Below are 19,665 nucleotides of genomic sequence, written 5' to 3'. Positions count from 1 at the left end.
TCAACACACAATATATTGAGTTGAACCTTGTGTCTCGAAAGCCAAACCCTGTCTCTGTTCTTCAGAACTGGCCAATGAGAATGGCTTGTAATAATAATCACCTTCCTCAACATCATCCACAGCAGCTACACCTGAAATGAGAGGCTTTGCCTCATCATTGGGACAGTGGAAGCTACAGGCACACAAAGCACACAATGTTCGCCCAACTGATGCACCTCAAGAGCCTGTAATTCGTGTTCAGTAGCCTGTTCCAGGACCTGCAATTGAAAGTGGTTCATGATTTACAGCCAATTACACTTGTAGCAAACGTCAGAAGCTCGTGGAAGGGAGCAGCCATTAAGCACCACAAACTAAAGGTTGATGCCAAGCTGAACACGCCACAGAACAAAAACCAACCCACTCTAGGAATTACCAACTGACTCCCGGACAAGCCCCCACCTATTTTACTTCCCAGCTCAGCTGGTGAAGAGGAAGTAACATAAGATGCTGAGATGTTGATCAGAGTTTTTTTTTTTTAAATTTTTTTAGATGGCTATATTGTTTTTCTGGAAATCACATGACTGCCTCATTGAGTGATTTGAGAATTTGGAAAAGCTTTAGGAAATACAGGAAGTGTTCTGCATGATTTGATGTGATGTTGAGGTTCATTACATGCAGGAAGTTGATAGACAGCATTGACTTGAAAGGGGAGTGTGCTGGAAAAATCTTTGTGGATGAGAAACAACGATGCTGAGTCAAACTGCCTTTTCAAACTCATAACAATTTTCCAACACAGGAGCCACCAAAAAAAAACAAAAAAAACAAGACATCGACAATTTTGAGCATTTTGACAAGATATTTCCCAACATTTAATAAATGAATAGACTACATATAAAACTTCATAACCTTAATAATATCCTTGATTTATATATGTTTGATATATTGAAAAGTTGGTGATATACCACCATGTTAAGCACAGATTGATTTAATCTGAGTACAACACTTAATATGGGACTTCTGACAAAATGTATCATGTTTGCAGATGCAGTGGCATGTCGTCCACATCTAATATCGTTTGACTGCTGTACATTGAATAAACAAGAAATATTGGTAATTCCAAATTAACACTAAAACAGTTCTTGAAATAATCGAACATATGGCAAAAAGTTGGTCAAAAAGACTTTATGGGGCTTCTTCATCGCTAGGCTCAACTCTAGGCCTCAACAAAACCAAAAGAAGAGGTTTCACAATCCTTTTAATCATAAAAAATTAGAGTCAGGGAGAATCAGGATGTCATGGCTTTCATGTCCAGATTGTAGTGATGCTAGCAGTTATTGTTCCAGTTGGAAGTATACAAGTGAACCAAGTTGTAGGAGCAGAGGTGGAGTCAAGGTGGAGCTAGTCACAGCCAAGCAATGAAATGTGATCATTTGAACAGACAAAGAGGAGATAATAAGTACAACGGAAGAAAACAAATGAAACAGACTTTACATATGATTTTAATGAGAATACACTAATAAAAGATAACACCATAAAGGTGTAAATTCAGGGTGTAAAGAATCAATCCTCATTTAATCAGATAAGGCAATAAAACAACCTGTAACATAAACACAGATCGTCAGAAACTGAAAATATTCTGTGATGCAGAGTTGCTGTGAAGGGCAGAAAAATTCTTTACGGGTCTTAAAAACAACATTATTTGATCATTTTTTCCTTTTTTCTTTAAAATACCTTAGTGCAGTGTTAGATAGTACCTGAGATCATTTTCAGTGTATCCTGACATATCTGATTATCTGCTGCTGTAACGCTGAGGACATCAGACAGTGGGAAACATGATAAGCTGAAGGGAAGTCTGAAATGTAATCGAGCACAGAGCAAATCAGCTCTGAAACCAATTGGCAGCCAGTTAAAGGAAGGAAGAGAGAGAAAGTTGTGAGTTGATTCTTTTTTCTGACAATGTTAGAAATCTTTCTGCTGCATTTTGAACCTCTTGAAGGTTATTAATTGATTTCTGGATTATGCAAGTCAAAAGTCAGTAATCCAGTCAAAAGAAAAATGAAAGGATGTGTGGTACATGTTTCAGAGAGAGCTGGGAAATCGCACTAATATGGGATTTAAAGTAATAGTGTCGGCTTACATGGAGGTTTCTAACAGATCCCTTGAGAAAAAGAAATAGTGTCTGCAGGAAATGTTACCATCACATCTCTTGTTTTATTCCAAATGCAGTCCAAAACTCTGTAATTTGTGCATTTCCTTGTCTTGGCTGAAACATAGACGTTTCATGATCAAATTTGTAATTTGGAAAAAGTTAACCTGTCCTCAGACTGCTGTTTTCTGCCTCCCATCTTTCACATGACATAAGAAATAAACATATAAACAACACCTACTGACACATTAAGATCCAACTGGGTTTCTGTAACATACAATATACATTCAATCTAACCCTAAACTTTTTTTTTTTATTTGCCAAATGGTGGGTAATTTCTGCTTCACAGTAACAGAATAAGGTCAGATGGTCTATATGTTATGCTTTTTATTTAAAATAAATATATAATTACTTTCACATGGAAATTTAACACACAAACCAAAGCTGTCAAAGTTTAAAATGGTATTGGTTGCAATTAAATACTTTTCAAGCACAAACCTGTGAATATTTCACAGTATTTTATCTCAATTTTCAGCGCATTACAACCCAAAATATGGAATAATAATAATATTAAACAACTATAATAAATGTATGATAATATACACTGTTTTCAAAAAGCCTCATTGATTTTTAATCATGTTATTTTCAAAATAATATTTCCGTCTACTTTTGTTTGACATGTTTTCTTTTTCTTCTAGATTCAGTTTGGTAATTGTTCATTTTTAAGTCTGTACATAATTTGAACCATTTTAACCCTAGAAATTTCATACTGACAAATGGCCAGAGAAAAATGTTTCTGTGTTTTTCCATTAGTTTTGGACAAGAGTAAACAGAATAAATATCATTGTCCCATCAACAAACCAAAAGAGGAGACAGGACATCAGCAAAGCTAATCTGATTACAGCTGAGGATTTGGTAATAATCAGACTGCTGACATGGATGGTAATAATGCTTTGTTCCAAATTTTAAAGTTGGCACATTGCAATAGAAACACCTGTTCTACGTTTATACGCCATCTTTCCGTTTTAAAATATCAAATTATTGAATCTTCACCGGCCACTGATGCTCAGCACTAGATGTGTATGATCAGAGGCTCAAAAAGAGGCTCAAAAAACTTGTGCAAAACTGCAAATAAAATCACAACACACTCATATGAAAGGACCAAATGACATCAGAACAGTTAAAGACCCTAAAAAGCGGTTTGGATGGATTAATAGATTTCCTGCAGAGGCGCCTGAGAAAAGAAATGTTTTAAACTGGATATAATTTTGGTCTGGTCTGATCTGATCTGGTCTGGACTCTGATCTGGACTCTGGTTTGGATTTCTGTATGGACTCTGGTCAGGATTTTGGACTGGACTCTGGTTTGGATTTTGGTCTGGGCTATGGTCCGGACACTGATCTGGATTTTGGTATGGACTCTGATCTGGACTCTGGTCTGGATTTTGGTCTGGACTATGGTCTGGACACTGATCTGGATTTTGGTATGGACTCTGATCTGGACACTGATCTGGATTTTGGTATGGACTCTGGTCTGGACTATGGTCTGGACTCTGGTCAGGATTTTGGACTGGACTCTGGTTTGGATTTTGGTCTGGGCTATGGTCTGGACTCTGGTCTGGATTTTGGTCTGGACTCTGGTCAGGATTTTGGACTGGACTCTGGTTTGGATTTTGGTCTGGGCTATGGTCCGGACACTGGTCTGGATTTTGGTCTGGACTATGGTCTGGACTCTGGTCTGGATTTTGGTCTGGACTCTGGTCTAGATTTTGTTATGGACTCTGGTCTGGACTATGGTCTGGACACTAGTCTGGACTAGCTGACCAGAGTCCTTGGATCTAGGTTTGTTTTTTCTGAACATATTTCAGTTGTTATCTGGACCTGAACCATTGTGGGATTTGTAAACCATTAGTAGAGTTTCCCAGTCCATCCTGTGACTGACTGGAAACCAGTGTAAAATGTTAAAACTGGTGTGATGTGTTCAGATTTCTTTGTCCTGGTTCAAGCTCCAGCAGCAGCATCTGGATGAGCTGCAGATATTTAAAACAAAAGTCCTGTTAAAAGACCATTCCAGTATTCCAGTCCAGCGCAGATGAACTCACGGATGAGTTTCTGCTGGTCCTTTTTGAAGAGAAATATGAATTTTTCTTCCTTTTTTTGAGTTCGGGAGAAGATGCTGTGGTGACAGCTTTGAGTCGGCTTTTAAGAGTCAACCGAGTCCTTTTTGTTTTACTGTCATTGTTTTCCTGCAGACGAGCTTGTGTTATACAACATATAACAGCTACAGGTGTTGTGCTATGGTTCCAGCCTTCATCCTGACTCAACCCTGATGTTGCCAGTTATCACTGCATAACATAAGGGTGTTATTGTGAGTGGTGTGTTCTTGTCATCCATCCATCCTCTGAGGCTGTAAATGAACTAACAAATAATCAGAACCTAGCTGTAAACAACAGCCTCGTCTTCCTCTTCTGCTTCTTACTTCTGGCTCATTAATTGTCTTGTTTTTGTGCTTCTGCTAAACTCCAGATGCTGAGAAACATAATTGTACTCAAATGAAGGCACTGTATTTATTTGCCAGGTGTTGATAGTCAAATGAACTTCATTAACTGACAACTAGCAGAGATTTTGACTATTTGCTGGTCTGGAGCGATGGTTCTTAAACTTAGCATCTTGATTTTTTAACTCATTACCTCAATTTCTTCACAACAGTGTCATCTCTGGGCACTTTACAGACACATCAGCTTGAGGCGATTCTTAATAAATAGCCTAGATAAGGAAAACCACCAGATTGCATCGAATCTTGACTTCAATCCTATCCCTCATTGATGCATAAACAACAAAGTTAGTATACATGCCATAAAATCGGAATTTGGTACTATCTTCATGAGAGAAGCTGATTTTTTGGCATGTTCATGCCTTGTGATAGCCGCGAACCAAATCCAGGTAAAACCACTTCATTCTCCTTATTTGTTGAGATTCTGACCATTTTTCAGCCTTACATTTAGAGCAGAGGTGTTCTTCGGGGTCACAGTCCTGCAGGTTTTCCATGTATCCCTGCTCCAACACACCTTACTCCAACAAATCAGTGATTGTGCAGAACTTCATTGGCTGTTGGATTTGATTAATGTGAGCCAGGAAAAGGGATACACAGAAACCCTGCAGGACAGCGGCCTATGAAGACCAGCTTTGGACACCCCTGATTTTGAGGATAGCTGCATACATTTGATGTATCACACAATAAGTCACTCAGTTGTTGTGTGGGGGTCGCTAGCACTAACGTATGTTATTTTGGGGGTTGTGCCTTGAAAAGTTTGGGGGTTGTGCCTTGAAAAGTTTGAGAGCTACCGGTCTCAAACAAAATACATAGGAAACTCTGGGACGGGTTGTAATACCATTCCTAAGCTATTTTACTTTGATGTTTAGTCCCAATGGAAAGCACCTCTGAGGCACGGTGGTAAAAGGCTGATGATTTGGGATGTTTTGTAGCCAGAAGACATGGACACCTTCCTGTCATTGAGCCAAACACAAAGTCCTCTTTATGCAAAAGTATTATAGAGTCTAATGTGACATAGTCTGTCGAACAGTTGACGGGACTGAAACCGATTCATGCAACAGAACAATGATCCCAAACACAACAGCAAATTTGCTGTTAAAAAATAAAAACCAAAACATAAAAACAACCATCAGTACACCGACATGATCCAGTCAAAGTCCAGACCTCAACCTGACTGAAATGCTTTGGGAGGACCTTTCAAGAGCAGGGATGTCAAACTCCAGTCCACGAGGGCCGCAATCCAGGAGGTTTTCATCGTTTCCCTGGTAACACACCCAACTGAAATTAAAGGGTCATTGTGAAGAAGTTGACAAGAAGCTGTTTGAGCCATTTGATTTGATTCAGGTTTGTTGAACCATGGAAACAAGGTAAACCTGCCAGATTGTGGCCCTCAAGGACTGAAGCTTCAGTTCTTCCAGTTTTAGAGCGCAAAAGCTGCAAAACTCAACAAGCTGAAGCAACATTATAAATAAGAATGAATGTAATTTCCTCCACGAGAGATTAATGTCATATAGAAAGTTAATATTACTTATCGCAGCTAAAGGTGGTTTTACAAGCGCTTAAATCATGTCTACTTACTTTTCCACATTATACTTCCCAACGTGACTGCATGGCACTATGAAAACTGTAATATCTCAGCCAAATACTCACCCCTGCTTTCATTTTCTAGATGACTGTGTTTGAGCTGAAGCTTAATTGAAGCTCCTAAATGGTGTCATGTGACCACACAGCCAAGATAAATACGATAATTGAATGATATGAATGCAAAGAGACGTACAAAAGGGTCTTAATTGCTTCATTTTCATTATATTTAACATTTAAAACAAAAGTCTATTTGAGTTAATAGGCTTGTTAAATGGTTGCACCTACTTGCTTTCATTACATAGTAACACAGATTCAGTATGCAGAGAAGGGTGCAGATAAAAATGGAGGGGACTATTTAACATTGTGTGACTTGTTAAAAATGTCTGCTTGGACGTGATGAATAAAGAGTCATCAAAGAAGCTGCTTCAAGCCATGCAAGCATAATCGCGGCATTACAGTTAATGAAATTTAGATCCAGTGTGAGCAGAGAGCTTTAGTCAATGTGGCTTAGTTCGGCGCTGCCCTGGGCACCTATCACACTAAAAGCAGGCTGGGGTTAACAATCTTCCATGAATGCTAAGCTCCTGAAAATATTCCTTCAGATGCTAAGTGTTAGCCTCTGGTTGCTTTTCTTTCTCCTTGAATTTTTTTGCTCTTTTCTGCATTAATCTCTGATGAACTGTGATGTTGCAGCCTCCCCACTAATGTCCATCAGGCAGGAATAATAATTTTTTTGGCGGATCTCCTCACGCAATAGCAGGACATGAACGGCAACGTTTTTCTGTTTGTATCTGGCTGCGTTCTTTAAACACAGCAACAATAAAGTCGCCTCTTGCTCAACAGATTTGTTTTTTTTTTTAGCTCTTGGCAAACAGATGCACTGCGGAGCTTAATGTGACTTAATGTGGCAAGTTCAATGTGGTAATGCTCACTTCTCCCAAAGGCTATGCAAACATGCAATCGTTGCTTTGCAGGGTTAATTCTGTCTAAACCGTGGAGCTACATAGAGAGTTGAACTTCAGGAATTTGCTTTTGAAACACGTCCTGAGCTTCACAAAAATAGAGAAAAAAAACTGAAATAATCAAGCTGATGTTTTGTGGCGCTGCTGTGGAAATGATGGGTTAACTTTTATCAGGGCAGAGAGATAATGAGTAAATGTGTTATCGATCTGATAACGACCTGATAATCGACCTGAGGAAATCCAGGATCGTTGATACCGATTTGATGATGATACAACAAAAATAACAATAGTTTTTGCTTGAACTTTCACAATCGTCGCGATTTTGTCTTTAATTAACAATTACGGTTGCTATCATAAAAGATTTTTGTCGAATAAAACATTTTATCAACAAGTTAAGCTTTTTTTTTTTTTATATATGTGTAAAAAAAAAAAAACTAACAATGTAACAAAACAAAACAGAAAAAAAACTAAAAAATAAACATTAGCTGTTTAAAAAAGTTAAACAAAAGCAACACTTACTATCTGTTGGTTCTCACAGACATTATTTTGCCCTACACTAGGCTAATATTGATCTTTTATTTTGGTGTCAAATGATACATATACTAGCCTTGGTATCGAACCTTTCTGGATTAATCCACCCAGCCGTAACTTTAAGGCAGCAGCTATTTTTTCTGTACGTGTAAAAAAGTTATTAAAGCAATATCTTTTAAAGCCTTTTATTTGAATTCAAAATGAGGGAATATTTTCCATGAAATGATAAAACGTCTCCGTTTTAAAATGTGATATGTTGTTTACGTTCTGTGGGGATGAAAATATCTCTTTATGAGCTCTTCAAATCAGTTCATTCACTTGATATTTACATTTCATACAGCAGCCCTGCTTTTGGGGGAATTCTGTAAAAACTATAAACAACCGCAAAGTCTGTTAAAAACAAAAAAGAAAAAGAAAAGAAAAATCTTTTTTTAAGCTGTGATTTATCCTGACAAGCTGGCTAAAAGCATTCTCTGTGGGAGGTTCAGTCCACTGAGAGCTAAACTTTACTCACTTTATACATTAACTCACTTTTACCCCTCAGACTGCTTCTTCTTATTACGCTACAGCCAATGTAGACACTCTGACAGTGCAGTGTAGGAGTTTTGACAGAGTACAGCTGAGTTTCCGCCAAGTCTGGAAATATTTTATACTTTTTATAACAAAAACTTCTGATTGCTGCAAACCAGCTCATTTCCAACTGTGTCTTTTTCATAAAGGCTTATAATACACCAACACTGAGGGATCTGAAGTCAACACACGTCTACAGACGTGGGGGGGGGGGTCGGCAAAGCGGCCGCCAGACAGCAGAAATGATCTTCAGGTGAGGCCAGACCCTGTCGAGAGAAAGGTCCTGTCTTCATGTGCTTGACTGAGATGCGGTGGATTTGAGAAATAATAAACAAACATGAGCAGAGAGGCAGAAACACAGTGACCCGTTCATTGGCCAGACTGACCCTGCAGGGACAAAGACGCTCTTCATTAAATACACACTTGAGGCCCAGTGAGAGATCAAACTCTCACCCAGACAGTGAGGATATTACACTCCACATACAGCACAGTTTACACTCCCCATGAGGAGGCAAGAGGACTCCCAGTTGACCTGTTGAGGGGTGTGCAGGGCCCCGAGTGAAACAAAAAGGTTTGAATGTCATGAAGGCAGACAGAAATGAAAACCGAACTTATCTCCTTAAGGAGACTTAAATTTATTCACCACTGCTGGTGGAGATAAGTTTGTTCCTTTCCTAAGTTGGTAATGAATTATCTTTGTTTATTGTACTAAAGAGATGAAACCCAACAGCCTACTTTTCACAGCAACCTCAGCTCCTGTCCGGTCTGCTCTCTCAGGAGGCGTGCACCTCCTTCCAAAAGTAAAATGTGATGCAATTTACACCAGTAACCGTCGAAACACCTTCTTACAGTATGAAAGCGCAGAGTGACAAATCCCATTTCCAGATCACACTTTCACACATTTACCACATGTGAAAATGAGAAAACACTTGCCTTCTATATATAATTCATCAAGCGATGGATTTTTTTTTTTTCTTTTTACCTCTCTGGCTGATATTTTTCAAGGTTAAATGCAGCTGTTTGGTCAACGCCTGCAGTGTCAGTGAATGCTGCATGTTAACAAGTGACGATGTGAGCCGTCTTTTCCATTCACAGTGGAAGCAAAAGGTTTATGTTTGGAGCGAAAAAGACCTTTTTTTTAGTATCCTAAAGATCAGGAGCATCTAACATTGACTCATTTTAAGCGAAATTTCCAGGCGATTTTAATGATTTTTATTAACTATGCAGACACGATCAGTAGCTGCTCTTTTAGCTGCAGTCTGCACCGGTTCCTGTTTTAGAAGTTTTTCAGGTTTTCCCACAGACTGTATATAAAAAGATGGACGGAGCCTCTGTGACATCACCTATTCCTACTATCGCCATCTTGGCAGGGGCATGCGTGCCGTCTCGCTCGGAAAATACATATATAGGCAAAGAGGTAGAGATGATAGGGGGGCTGTGAGCTTGGGATGGATGATTGACATCGAGTGATCTCCGAGATGCTTGTAGCTAAGAGCTAACCGAGCTAACCTGGAGCTAACAGGAGCTAACCAGCTAACGGAGGTAAGAGGGCTAAAGCTAAGTCATGTTGTTAACCGGCTAAGAAACCACAGTTGTTCTACGTTTTTCTTACTTGAAGCGGGATATTGGGTACCTGTCAATCAAAATGACACACCCATAAATATGCCAAATTTTGAGATTAAATTATTTTTAAACAGGGGAGTTAGAAAAATATTCGCTCCCCCCACAGTTGTCAGGAAGGTAAACCTGACTTATTGAACATAAATGTATTTTTGTACCAGCCTGTAAACATGTTCATTTCTGCTGTAAAGTTGGTCTTTTTAACATGGGAGTCTATGGGGATTTGCTCTGTTTTGGAGCCCCTAGTGGATGAAGGGGGAACTGCAGTTTTTTTCCGCATAGGCTTCAACAGAGGATGCTGCTTGGGTTTCCTTCACATCTTGCCTTCTCCTTGTGTGGTTTCTGCTGCTTTCCTTCATGTGTTTGTCCCATCTTGTGTCTTTTTCTTTTGTTTGCATGTTATGTTTTCCTAAATTGACACATTTTTCAAGTCAAATCTGCAAAAAACACAGGAAACTGTTTCCATCCTGACATTTTTGAGCTGTTCTTAAAGTAGTGTAAAACACATTTAAACTATTTTTACCCAACTAAATATCTGATCTGACTAAATGAAGTTTAAACACATTTAAGCTTTTCAGATGTGAGATTTTAAAGCTGTAAATCTTATGATCGATCATTGCTGCCCTCATTTATAATGTTTGTGCATTCGTTTTATAATCAATCATTCTTGTGTGTGACTGTTGTCTCATCTCCTGGGTAAATAAAAGAGTGTTTTCCAAACATTTTGAGCCACAACCTCCAGGACGTCCTGGCTGACCCAGTTTGCAATATAAGGCTTTAATAGTAACTTTTTAACTGTTTTCTTGGTCCACATCTCTGAACTTTTGTGACATATATCTTGTAAATTGAGACAGTTACATATATTTGATGAATAACTTGCTTTTTAACCTTGCTTTGGGACAAAATCATCGTTTTGTGTCACAGATTGTCTCATGCACTGCAGCCATGCAGGTGTGTCACATGCTCGGACACCTGACTGAAAAGTCTTCACTCTAAAGGTTATCAGGGAATTCTCCATCAGCCTTAATAATGAACAGACACAGACAGCAATTTTGATGATAAAACTGAATTTCCATTTAAATTGCACCAGCCTGAGGTCTAGTGTATGTAACCAATCAATTGCATGCTCCTCCAAGAATATGCACAAGTTTGCAGATGCTGGATTTCACGTGGAAGCCCAAAAGTTTTCATTTATCTGGTTTTATTTGATACAACAGTGATTTTTGCAGCCAGATAGAACATGAATGGAATAAATGAAATAACTAGATCAGCATCCAAATAGCCATGACATTTGATAACTATGAGACTTGTGATTTAAATGCAAGATTTCTGCTCTTTAAATGTTTTAATCATCTGGGTCTACAGCTACGTGACATTTATGAATCACTCTGGAAATGTTGTTTTTGCTAAACATGAAGCATATTTATCAAACAGAGGTGAAACACATTTTGTTTCCAGGATGTGAAATGATGCTGTCAGACTGCATGCAATATTAAAAAGGTAGCTTTAGGCTACTGGAGACTTTGCATTGATTTAGATTTGGAGAGAAAAGGCTGTGTCTAGAGATCGCTGTAAACATTGCAGCATAATGTGAAACATCTGTTAATCCCTGGTAAGTCTCATGATGTCTGAGGACAGAACATGGCATCAGATCTGGACTCGTCTCGATTCAAACGGGCTCATTTTGTCTTCATTTACTGAGAACCTGTGAAATCCTTTTTGCTGAGCCAGCAGAGTGTCGAGCTGTGCCAGGCAATTGTCTCGGAGAAGGTGACTTCTGTTTTGGACCGATTAGATTTGGGTGGGACATATTTTTATTCTGGTCCCACACAGCCTGCAGAATGTGAGGTTTCTGGGCATCGTCTCGACGCTCGCTCGCTCGCCAGATTACATTCTCTCTTTTCATTAGTTTGTATTTTTTAACTCAAAATCTCTTGAGTCGCATCTTTTATGTTATTGGGTAAAAACAAACATCACTTGGACACATCTCGACACAGATAAACACCTGGGAGGATCCATAGAGACTAAATATTGCTTCCACAGTGTTGTGAAGCTGCAGACGCCTGTTTGCAAATGAAACCACCTGATTATCACACTGAAAACCTCCTAAAAAATTACTTTAGTTTAGCTTGCATTTTAGATTTTGGGGTTATTTGAAGGTTAACCCTTTATAGGACACCCAATGAAATACCTTGAAATTAGACATTTTAACCAAAAATTGTCCTGTTAAGTACCAAGACCTCCATTCTGTTGTTACATTGACAAAAAAATAGTTTCATGCTGAGTCTGAAAGAAAACAAAGTGATCAAAAACAGTCACTTGCCCCTTAAAGGGTTAAGAAACCAGCTCATAGACAGTGTTTATCTTTAGATAATAAAGATGCCACTATAAGCCAGTTTAAGTATTTCATTTGTGTACAACAGTGTACAGATACAGAGAAATTAGTATTGTAGAGCAGATAAGCAGACGTGCGATGTCCTCAGCAGGTCTTCGGATGTATTGAAACGGCCATTTATGATGCGCTTTGGTGATTCTGTGAACGCTGCATCACGCTGACTGAAGATTCATCCTATGACACATGTCAGCAGCTGCGATCAGAGACAAAAGCGTTGTGTCTTGTGCATTTCGTGCATTTCTGGAAGTTTCTTCAACATGTGAGGAGGATGAAAGCTGAAGGCTGCCTCTTCATGTTTAGTTCTGGCTCTAATTGGTTCAATCCTGAGTGTTTTCTGGTCCCAAACCATTCAGTCCTTTATAAACTAACGGCAGGATTTTGAAGTCAGCAGGAAGCCAGTGTAAAGATCTGAGAAGTGGAGTTGGATGATCCACTTTCTTGGTCTTATTCGGGTTGTCTGCAGCAGCAGTGTTCTGGACTAACTCCAGCCATCTGATGAACTGTTTTGACAGACCTGTAAGGACAACGTTACAGCATTTCAGGAACTAAATATAAATGCAGAAATCCTGTTGAGACATCAGTCCTTTAATCCTCCATGTGTTCTGTAAGCAACAAACTGCCTCATCATGAGCAGCCTGAAAACCATGACTCTGGGCTTCTTTTACCCTGGCAGACTGCAACTCTCTCTGCTTTTCCCACACCGGTCAGTCTCTAGCATTTGTCTTAGAATAAAATTACTAACTTTAAAGTTGCGGCCTTTGTGTGTTTTTGGGTTTGTGTAGTGATGTGATGCACTTCAGATTGGAAGTTTGGCGCCGTCTCACAACTTTCCCGTCAGATTCAGTCTGCACAGCCACTTACCTGAGAGGGTGAAGTGAGTTGAAATATGAAAATTCACAATTAATTACTTCCCCCCCTGCAGTCACACTGTTAATTAGTGCTTTTGCAATGCTTTGACTTGCAGATGTGTTCAGCTGACTGGGTTAAGACTGTTTTAATGTGTCAGTTTTCATGCTGCAGAGGAAGCTTCATTTTGCACAAAACCTGCTGCAAAAATCTCACATCACATCCCAATAAACCAGATTCAACACATGCTCACTGACACATAGTGCACCTAACATCAACACAGGAATCTGCCCCAGTATATTGGCTCATTATTAATATTTCTGATATTATAGACTTCATATTTTTTAGGGAAAACAGTTAAAAGAAATGCTGATGATTCATCCTGCACACAGGGATGAAGTGCTTTCTGTTACGTTCATGTCCTTATTTTGTGGTGATAAATTCATGCATAATGAGGTGCAGCTCATGACATGTTGATTCAAAATTTAAACTTAATTATTTTACTCTACATTTATTTCATTTTTTACTTTCTAAGAGTTTCATATGTCGACTGTGACCAACCAGAACAAGGTTTTTGTGAGAGGAGGCTTCCATTGCTAACAAAAGAACTCGAGCGGCTGCTTCATGGAAGCTTCAAGCCAAAACAAATTCCTCTTAAGGTACTGTAAGTGTTAACTGGTTGCTCAGTTAACTATTAAATCATATGAACAACAGCAGGTATTCCAGTTGTTTGAGGGTCCATACGATATTTAGTTATACTTTAAATGGGCCTGAGGAAAATAACATTTCCAGATCAAAAAAAAAAAAAAAATGATGAAATGAAATGAAAATACTTTGATAATCCCCAAAGGGAAATTCAATAACCCCAAAAGTTGGCTCATTTCTTGTAACAATATAACTGTTAAGATATAACCGTAGATGTTGCAGCATGTCCCACATTGTGTCTGCGAAGCTTCCAGCCAAGCAGAGGTGGAGAACAGCAGCAGTCCCAGATAGCAACAAGTGTTAGGCCCAGATGTGGCCCACATCTGCAACTTTGGTTTGTCCCATATTTGGCCTAGACTTGCAACGTTGACTCCGTGACTGTGGTAGCTGAAACCCATCACATGAGCACCAGATGTAGCTCATAGGACACTTACTATAACCTACACCCATGCCGGTTCATGACATTTAGACCTCGTGTGGCCCACAAGTTGCTTACCAGTGCCGTAACTGAGCCAGAAACTGTAGCCCTGATTGAGTTCAAATATGTAACCAGCGTTCTAGTCGAGTACGCCTTTGGTTTGACTTCAGAGCAGCGGAACTGAACTTTGGCAAATTTTCACACTTTGTGTCCTAATGACGTCTAATTCTGCATCCTGTCTCCTCTCTGAGTGCTCTCCAGTCAGTAAAAGTCAATCCAAAATTTTTCTCTTTCTTTTTCTTGCAACTTCAAATGACGTCATCTTAAGTTTATTTGTTGCAATGGCAGCCATGGTGTGTGCTCATAACAGGCAGTATTTTGATGTGAAGCACAATTAGAAAATGATGCAGTCGTGTTTTAGCCTTTCATATTTGCATTTATCTTGTGCTTTTGATAATAATAATAAGTTTCAGAGTTTCTTCAAGAAAAAACACTTTCTTTCAGCATAAAATGCAAGTGGTAAAAATAGCTTAGGCAAGTTTACTTCTATAAAGGTTGAATTAATATTACTATCCTCACTGAAAAGTATTTGCAACCAAACAAAAGAGCAGAAAGTTGAGGATTTAAAGCCACATACAGGTAGATAAAATTTCTGTTGTGGTTCATTGAATAAAAAATACTTACACCCCTGATACACCCAGTACAGTGTACAATATTTTTTTTAGCACTTTTCAGGAAATTTGTCTTTAAATAAACTATAAGAATAACAAGTTCCCCTTCTTTTGGGTTTAATATCTGCATATAGTTCACCTAGATCACAAAGTCACATAAAAATCTAATTTGATGACTTGAAGGCGTAAAATCAACCGAACTCCAGCCTCTTCACCACCACGACCCTGTTTTTGGATCTTTAATTGAATCTCTGCTCCAATTTGTAAGAGAAGATAAAGGAAGTGTGAGCCAGAGACTGTGTTACAGGGAATAAGTTGTATTGATGTTTGTAGTAATCTGCCTGTCACCAGCAGAACTCGATAAATGCCACAGATAACTCGCAACACTTTTCATTTGGCTTTCAGCCACCCTTCGACCTCCTATATATCCTCCTTATATTTGTATTTTCTCACCATCCTTCTCACATGCTTTAGTGTTAGTTTAGTAAAATTGGCTCGAGTTGAATTTATTGGTGTTATGTAACAGAATGTATGAATATACATTAATACATAATTTTGTTTTACAGTTGAAAATGTAACAAGATTACCTTTTATTTCGTTGTTAGTTTTATCTTTTTCTATGATACATCTTCACTTTTGCTTGTAATTGATTTTTGTTGTTGTTGTTGTTGTTGTTGTTGTTGGATCCCAGTAAGATTTGCTGCTGTTTGTCAGAAGTTATAGGGAATCTAATCAAACAATAAACAACAATTGTGCTTTCTGTGCATAAAAAATAACAACTTCTGAGACCAAACTAAAACGTGACAAATGATTTTTTTTTTTTTTCATAAATGAACGTGTCTTGTTCAGTCAGATTTCACCTGGTGTGGATGGTTGATGTAAGTAATTTTTCTCTCATCGTCCAACAGCATCTTCGTGAAGCTTAAAAAGCAGCTTTCATGCCGCACACCAGAGCATCGTTGCTTAAATCACATCACAAACCTAAATGTTTCTGCTTTCATTCTTTCATTGTGATTTGAGGCTGTTTGTCTGCTTCTCAGGTCCGTGGGGGAGATGCATGGGCAGCGACTGTGGGCCGGGTGGCAGCCAAAGCCGGGCAGTCTGGTGCGCCCATGTGGACGGCTGGACGACGCTTCACACCAACTGTGACCAGAGCCAGCGTCCCTCCAACCAGAGGAACTGTTTCCGTGTGTGTGACTGGCACAAGGACCTTTATGACTGGAAACTTGGTGCCTGGAATGAGTGTGTGCCAGTATCGGCAAGGACTTTTGGGGCCCCACGGCAGTTCACATGCAGTGGAGGCGAAGAGGGCATTCAGATCCGGGAGGTGAGCTGCATACTCACGTCAGACGGGTCTCCAGCAGAGGATGCCATCTGTGAGTACTTTGAGCCCATGCCTCGCCTGGAGCAGGCATGTTTGATCCCTTGCCCTCAGGATTGTGTGGTTTCCGATTATTCACCGTGGACATCCTGCTCTAAAACGTGTGGAACAGGCCTCAGGAACAGAGTCCGCAGCATCCTGGTTCCTCCGCTTTTTGGAGGCTCTATTTGTCCCAACCTCACTGAATTCCAGTCTTGCAAACCGGGACCTTGCAAAGGTCCTGAGGGCCTTTACAGTTTAAGGGTTGGATCGTGGAACCCTTGCGCCCTCCCGCAGACCCGGACTGCACGGCAGGTCAAACGCAGGAAAGGTAAAGGCCAAGGGCTAAGGGAGAGAGGGGGAGTCAAAGATCCTGAGACCAGGGAGCTTATCCAGAAGAAACGGAGCAGGAACCGCCTTAACCGGCAAGACAGTCCCTTCTGGGACATCCAGGTGGGCTACCAGACTCGGGAGGTGACCTGCATACACAGGAACGGGAGCAAAGTGGGACGCAAGTGAGTACAAACCTTTTAACGTCAGATTTTTCATGTCCATCTTCACAGCTGTTATTAATTCCTGTTATGAGCTTTTATCCTTCTGTGAGTCTGTTTTTATCGATCTGTTGCACCATTCAGTCCTCGGCTTTTCCGTTTGATATTTAGTCGTGTTGCTCCTGCAGTCAGTGGATTTCTAACAGCTCGACGTGTCAGATTTGTCCTCCTTGAAAGTTTTTCTTGCCGCTGTCAGGAGGTGACATATTGGGGAGGATGTTTATCGTCTGTGTCGTTGTGGCTGCCGTGCTGTCAGAGCAATGAGGCACGACCGCCCTTCCAGTGTATTTGATGTCAACTATTGAAGGCGGAAGTAGCCAAGAAAAGCTCCTTTTTCATCACATGAGATCAATCTTTGTGTTTTTCATGAAGTTTTCTGGTGTTTTGAATGCATATTTAATCTTAAATTCCATTTAAAGAAAGACATAACATCCACAAGGCTTTTGTTAATCTTGTCAAATAAATCGTATTCTGTGTTTTTCTGTATTTTAATGTAAAGATAAACATGTAGGGGTTGTCATAGGCAAGCTTGAATGATTCAGAGGCTGAGTGAAGCATCCCTTATGAATGAAGGATACAACATGTCAGTCGTTTTAAAGCAATATCATCATGTAAAAGATCTCCCCCAAACAAATCACCACTTGCCACTATCGTCTCCTTTCGCTGGGAACTATTATCCAAAGCACACGCTGTGGCTCGGAGTGCCTCCATGTGGGATCTAACCTGCTTGACCTGTCATTATTATTGCTTCAGCCTACAAAGGCACACTGCCTGACTGAAAATAAGGGAGATTAAATAGCTGTCATTTTCCACTTACTCGCTCAAGTGCCTGCCTGAAATGCCCATCAAACATTTACTCCCCAAAATGAATGTGAAACGGTCGCGTCCGGCAGGAAGACGCTCTCACCACAAAGGCAGCTGCAGATTTTCTTTTGTGTCGGAGAGAATTAGAGAATTAGAGAATTTCTCGACGATAGTTTGTTCTCCATAACTTGGCTCTCTAAGCTGGCTCGCTGTGGACAGTATTTGTGAAGCAGTGCTGATAAAACACTTCACCCTGACAGGTTCATTGACGTTTTCGCTCATTAAACAAGCTGAGCTGATTTACATTGAGCCACTTAGTGTGTCGTGGGAAGATTAGCTTCTGATAAGGTATCAGATACCAACATGTTAAAGCAAAGCGAAGCCAAAGAGGTGCTTGTGTCTTATTGAGGTTTACAGGTATCTGTCCAGGATGAGGTTGTGTATTATCATGTGCGCATTTCGTTGCAGCTAAGCTAACATGAAACAGTCTGAAAAATTCACAGGATGAAATATCTGCTGCTTTTTCTTGAGGTTTGGGCAGCTCTGCTGTTATAGCTTTGTTCCCTCTGTTTATGCATTGATCTACACAAATCAATGAGCTTTGAGACGAGCTAAACTTGGCCGTCTCTGTTCGTTTATGTTGAAGATAAAAAGCAAATGTGCCCACAGTTGTTTTCTTGTTAACCTTTATGTTCTCCTCTGGGTTTTTTTTGTACATTTTTCTCTACTATTTTTTCTATTTTTTTATTACGGGATTATTTTGGGTGTTGAAACCAAATAATCTGCAAAATCTCTTTCTTTTAGTCACATTTTTAAATATATATGTTTTGTTTTCTCACACACATTTTTTATACTCTGTTTTATATTTGTCTTTGTACCTAAAGATATCCATGCATATAAGATAGCTATCATACAATAGCTTGGATGTGGCCTTGATGCTCACTAGTCCCCGGCCCCCTCCTTTGCACTGCGTGTGTAGTCGCTGGACACTGGACTTGGGGTGGAACCCTCCATGCATGGTGAGCAGCTTCCGTGTTTTGACGTCCGTGGTTTGAGCTTCCTCCTTTGGCCAGCTTATTATCCCAGCAGGGTATCGGATCACTGGCAGGGCGTAGCTGTTAATTGCCCAGATCTAGTTCTTGCCACTGAGCTGATTTCTCAGTACTTGCCTCACTCGTAGCAGGTATTTAGCTGTGGCAGCTTTCCTTGTGGCTTCTTCATGGTTGCCATTCGCCTGTGGTATGCCCAGGTACTCGTAGCTGTCCTCCACATCTGTTATCCTGCCCTCTGGGAGTGCAAAGCCCTCCATATCATTACAATCCCACTCTTTGTTATCATCTGCCCACATTTCTCCAGTCCGAATGAGATTCCAATGTCCCTGCTGTAGATCCTGGTGATGTGGATCAGTGAGTCGATGTCTCGCTTACTCTTAGCGTACAGCTTGATGTCATCCATGTACAGGAGGTGGCTGATGGTGGCCCCATTCCTGAGATGGTATCCAAAACCAGTCTTGTTGATTAGTTGGCCGAGGGGGTTCAGGCCTAAACAGAACAGATGCGGGGACAGCCACAGCCTCATTGAGTTTGCAATGAAGGTCCTTATGTTGCCGTTGATCTTGTACAGCTTCAGACATTCCATGATCCATGTGTGTGGCATTGAGTCGTACGCTTTCCGTTAGTCAATCCAGGTGGTGCACAGGTTTGTCTGTCTGGTTTTACCGTCTCAGGCAACTGTTCTGTCAACCAGCAGCTGGTGTTTGGTTCCTCTGGTTCCTCTGCCAATGCCTCTCTGTGTCTCCGCCACGTATTGATCCATGTGCCCACTTACCTTGGCCACTCTGACACCTGACAGGAGCTTCTTTCTGGCACCTGGCCCTGATCATATCAGGACCTGGTACTGACCAGTTCTTCATACCTGAGAGTCTATGCTGGATATCTGCCGGGATATATGTGTATATATATATATATATA

At 40.2% G+C, this 19,665-nt stretch overlaps 1 protein-coding gene across 1 annotated transcript in view; it reads left to right on the top strand.

The window, feature by feature from the left end:
- thsd7ab (thrombospondin, type I, domain containing 7Ab) overlaps positions 1 to 19,665 on the top strand; it is a gene marked incomplete at both ends in the record, with an annotated part of 244,564 nt that overhangs the window by 66,419 nt on the left and 158,480 nt on the right. The window contains one exon of the mRNA XM_079240505.1: positions 16,021 to 16,855. Coding sequence (XP_079096631.1) covers positions 16,021 to 16,855 — 835 coding nt within the window. The remainder of the gene's footprint in view (positions 1 to 16,020; positions 16,856 to 19,665) is intronic.

Source organism: Telmatherina bonti (assembly GCF_933228915.1).
Source record: "Telmatherina bonti genome assembly, chromosome: 5".
Classification (NCBI taxonomy): Eukaryota; Metazoa; Chordata; class Actinopteri; order Atheriniformes; family Telmatherinidae; genus Telmatherina; species Telmatherina bonti.
The sequence above is the reverse complement of the archived record's forward strand: the minus strand, read 5'-3'. Positions and strand labels throughout refer to the sequence as shown.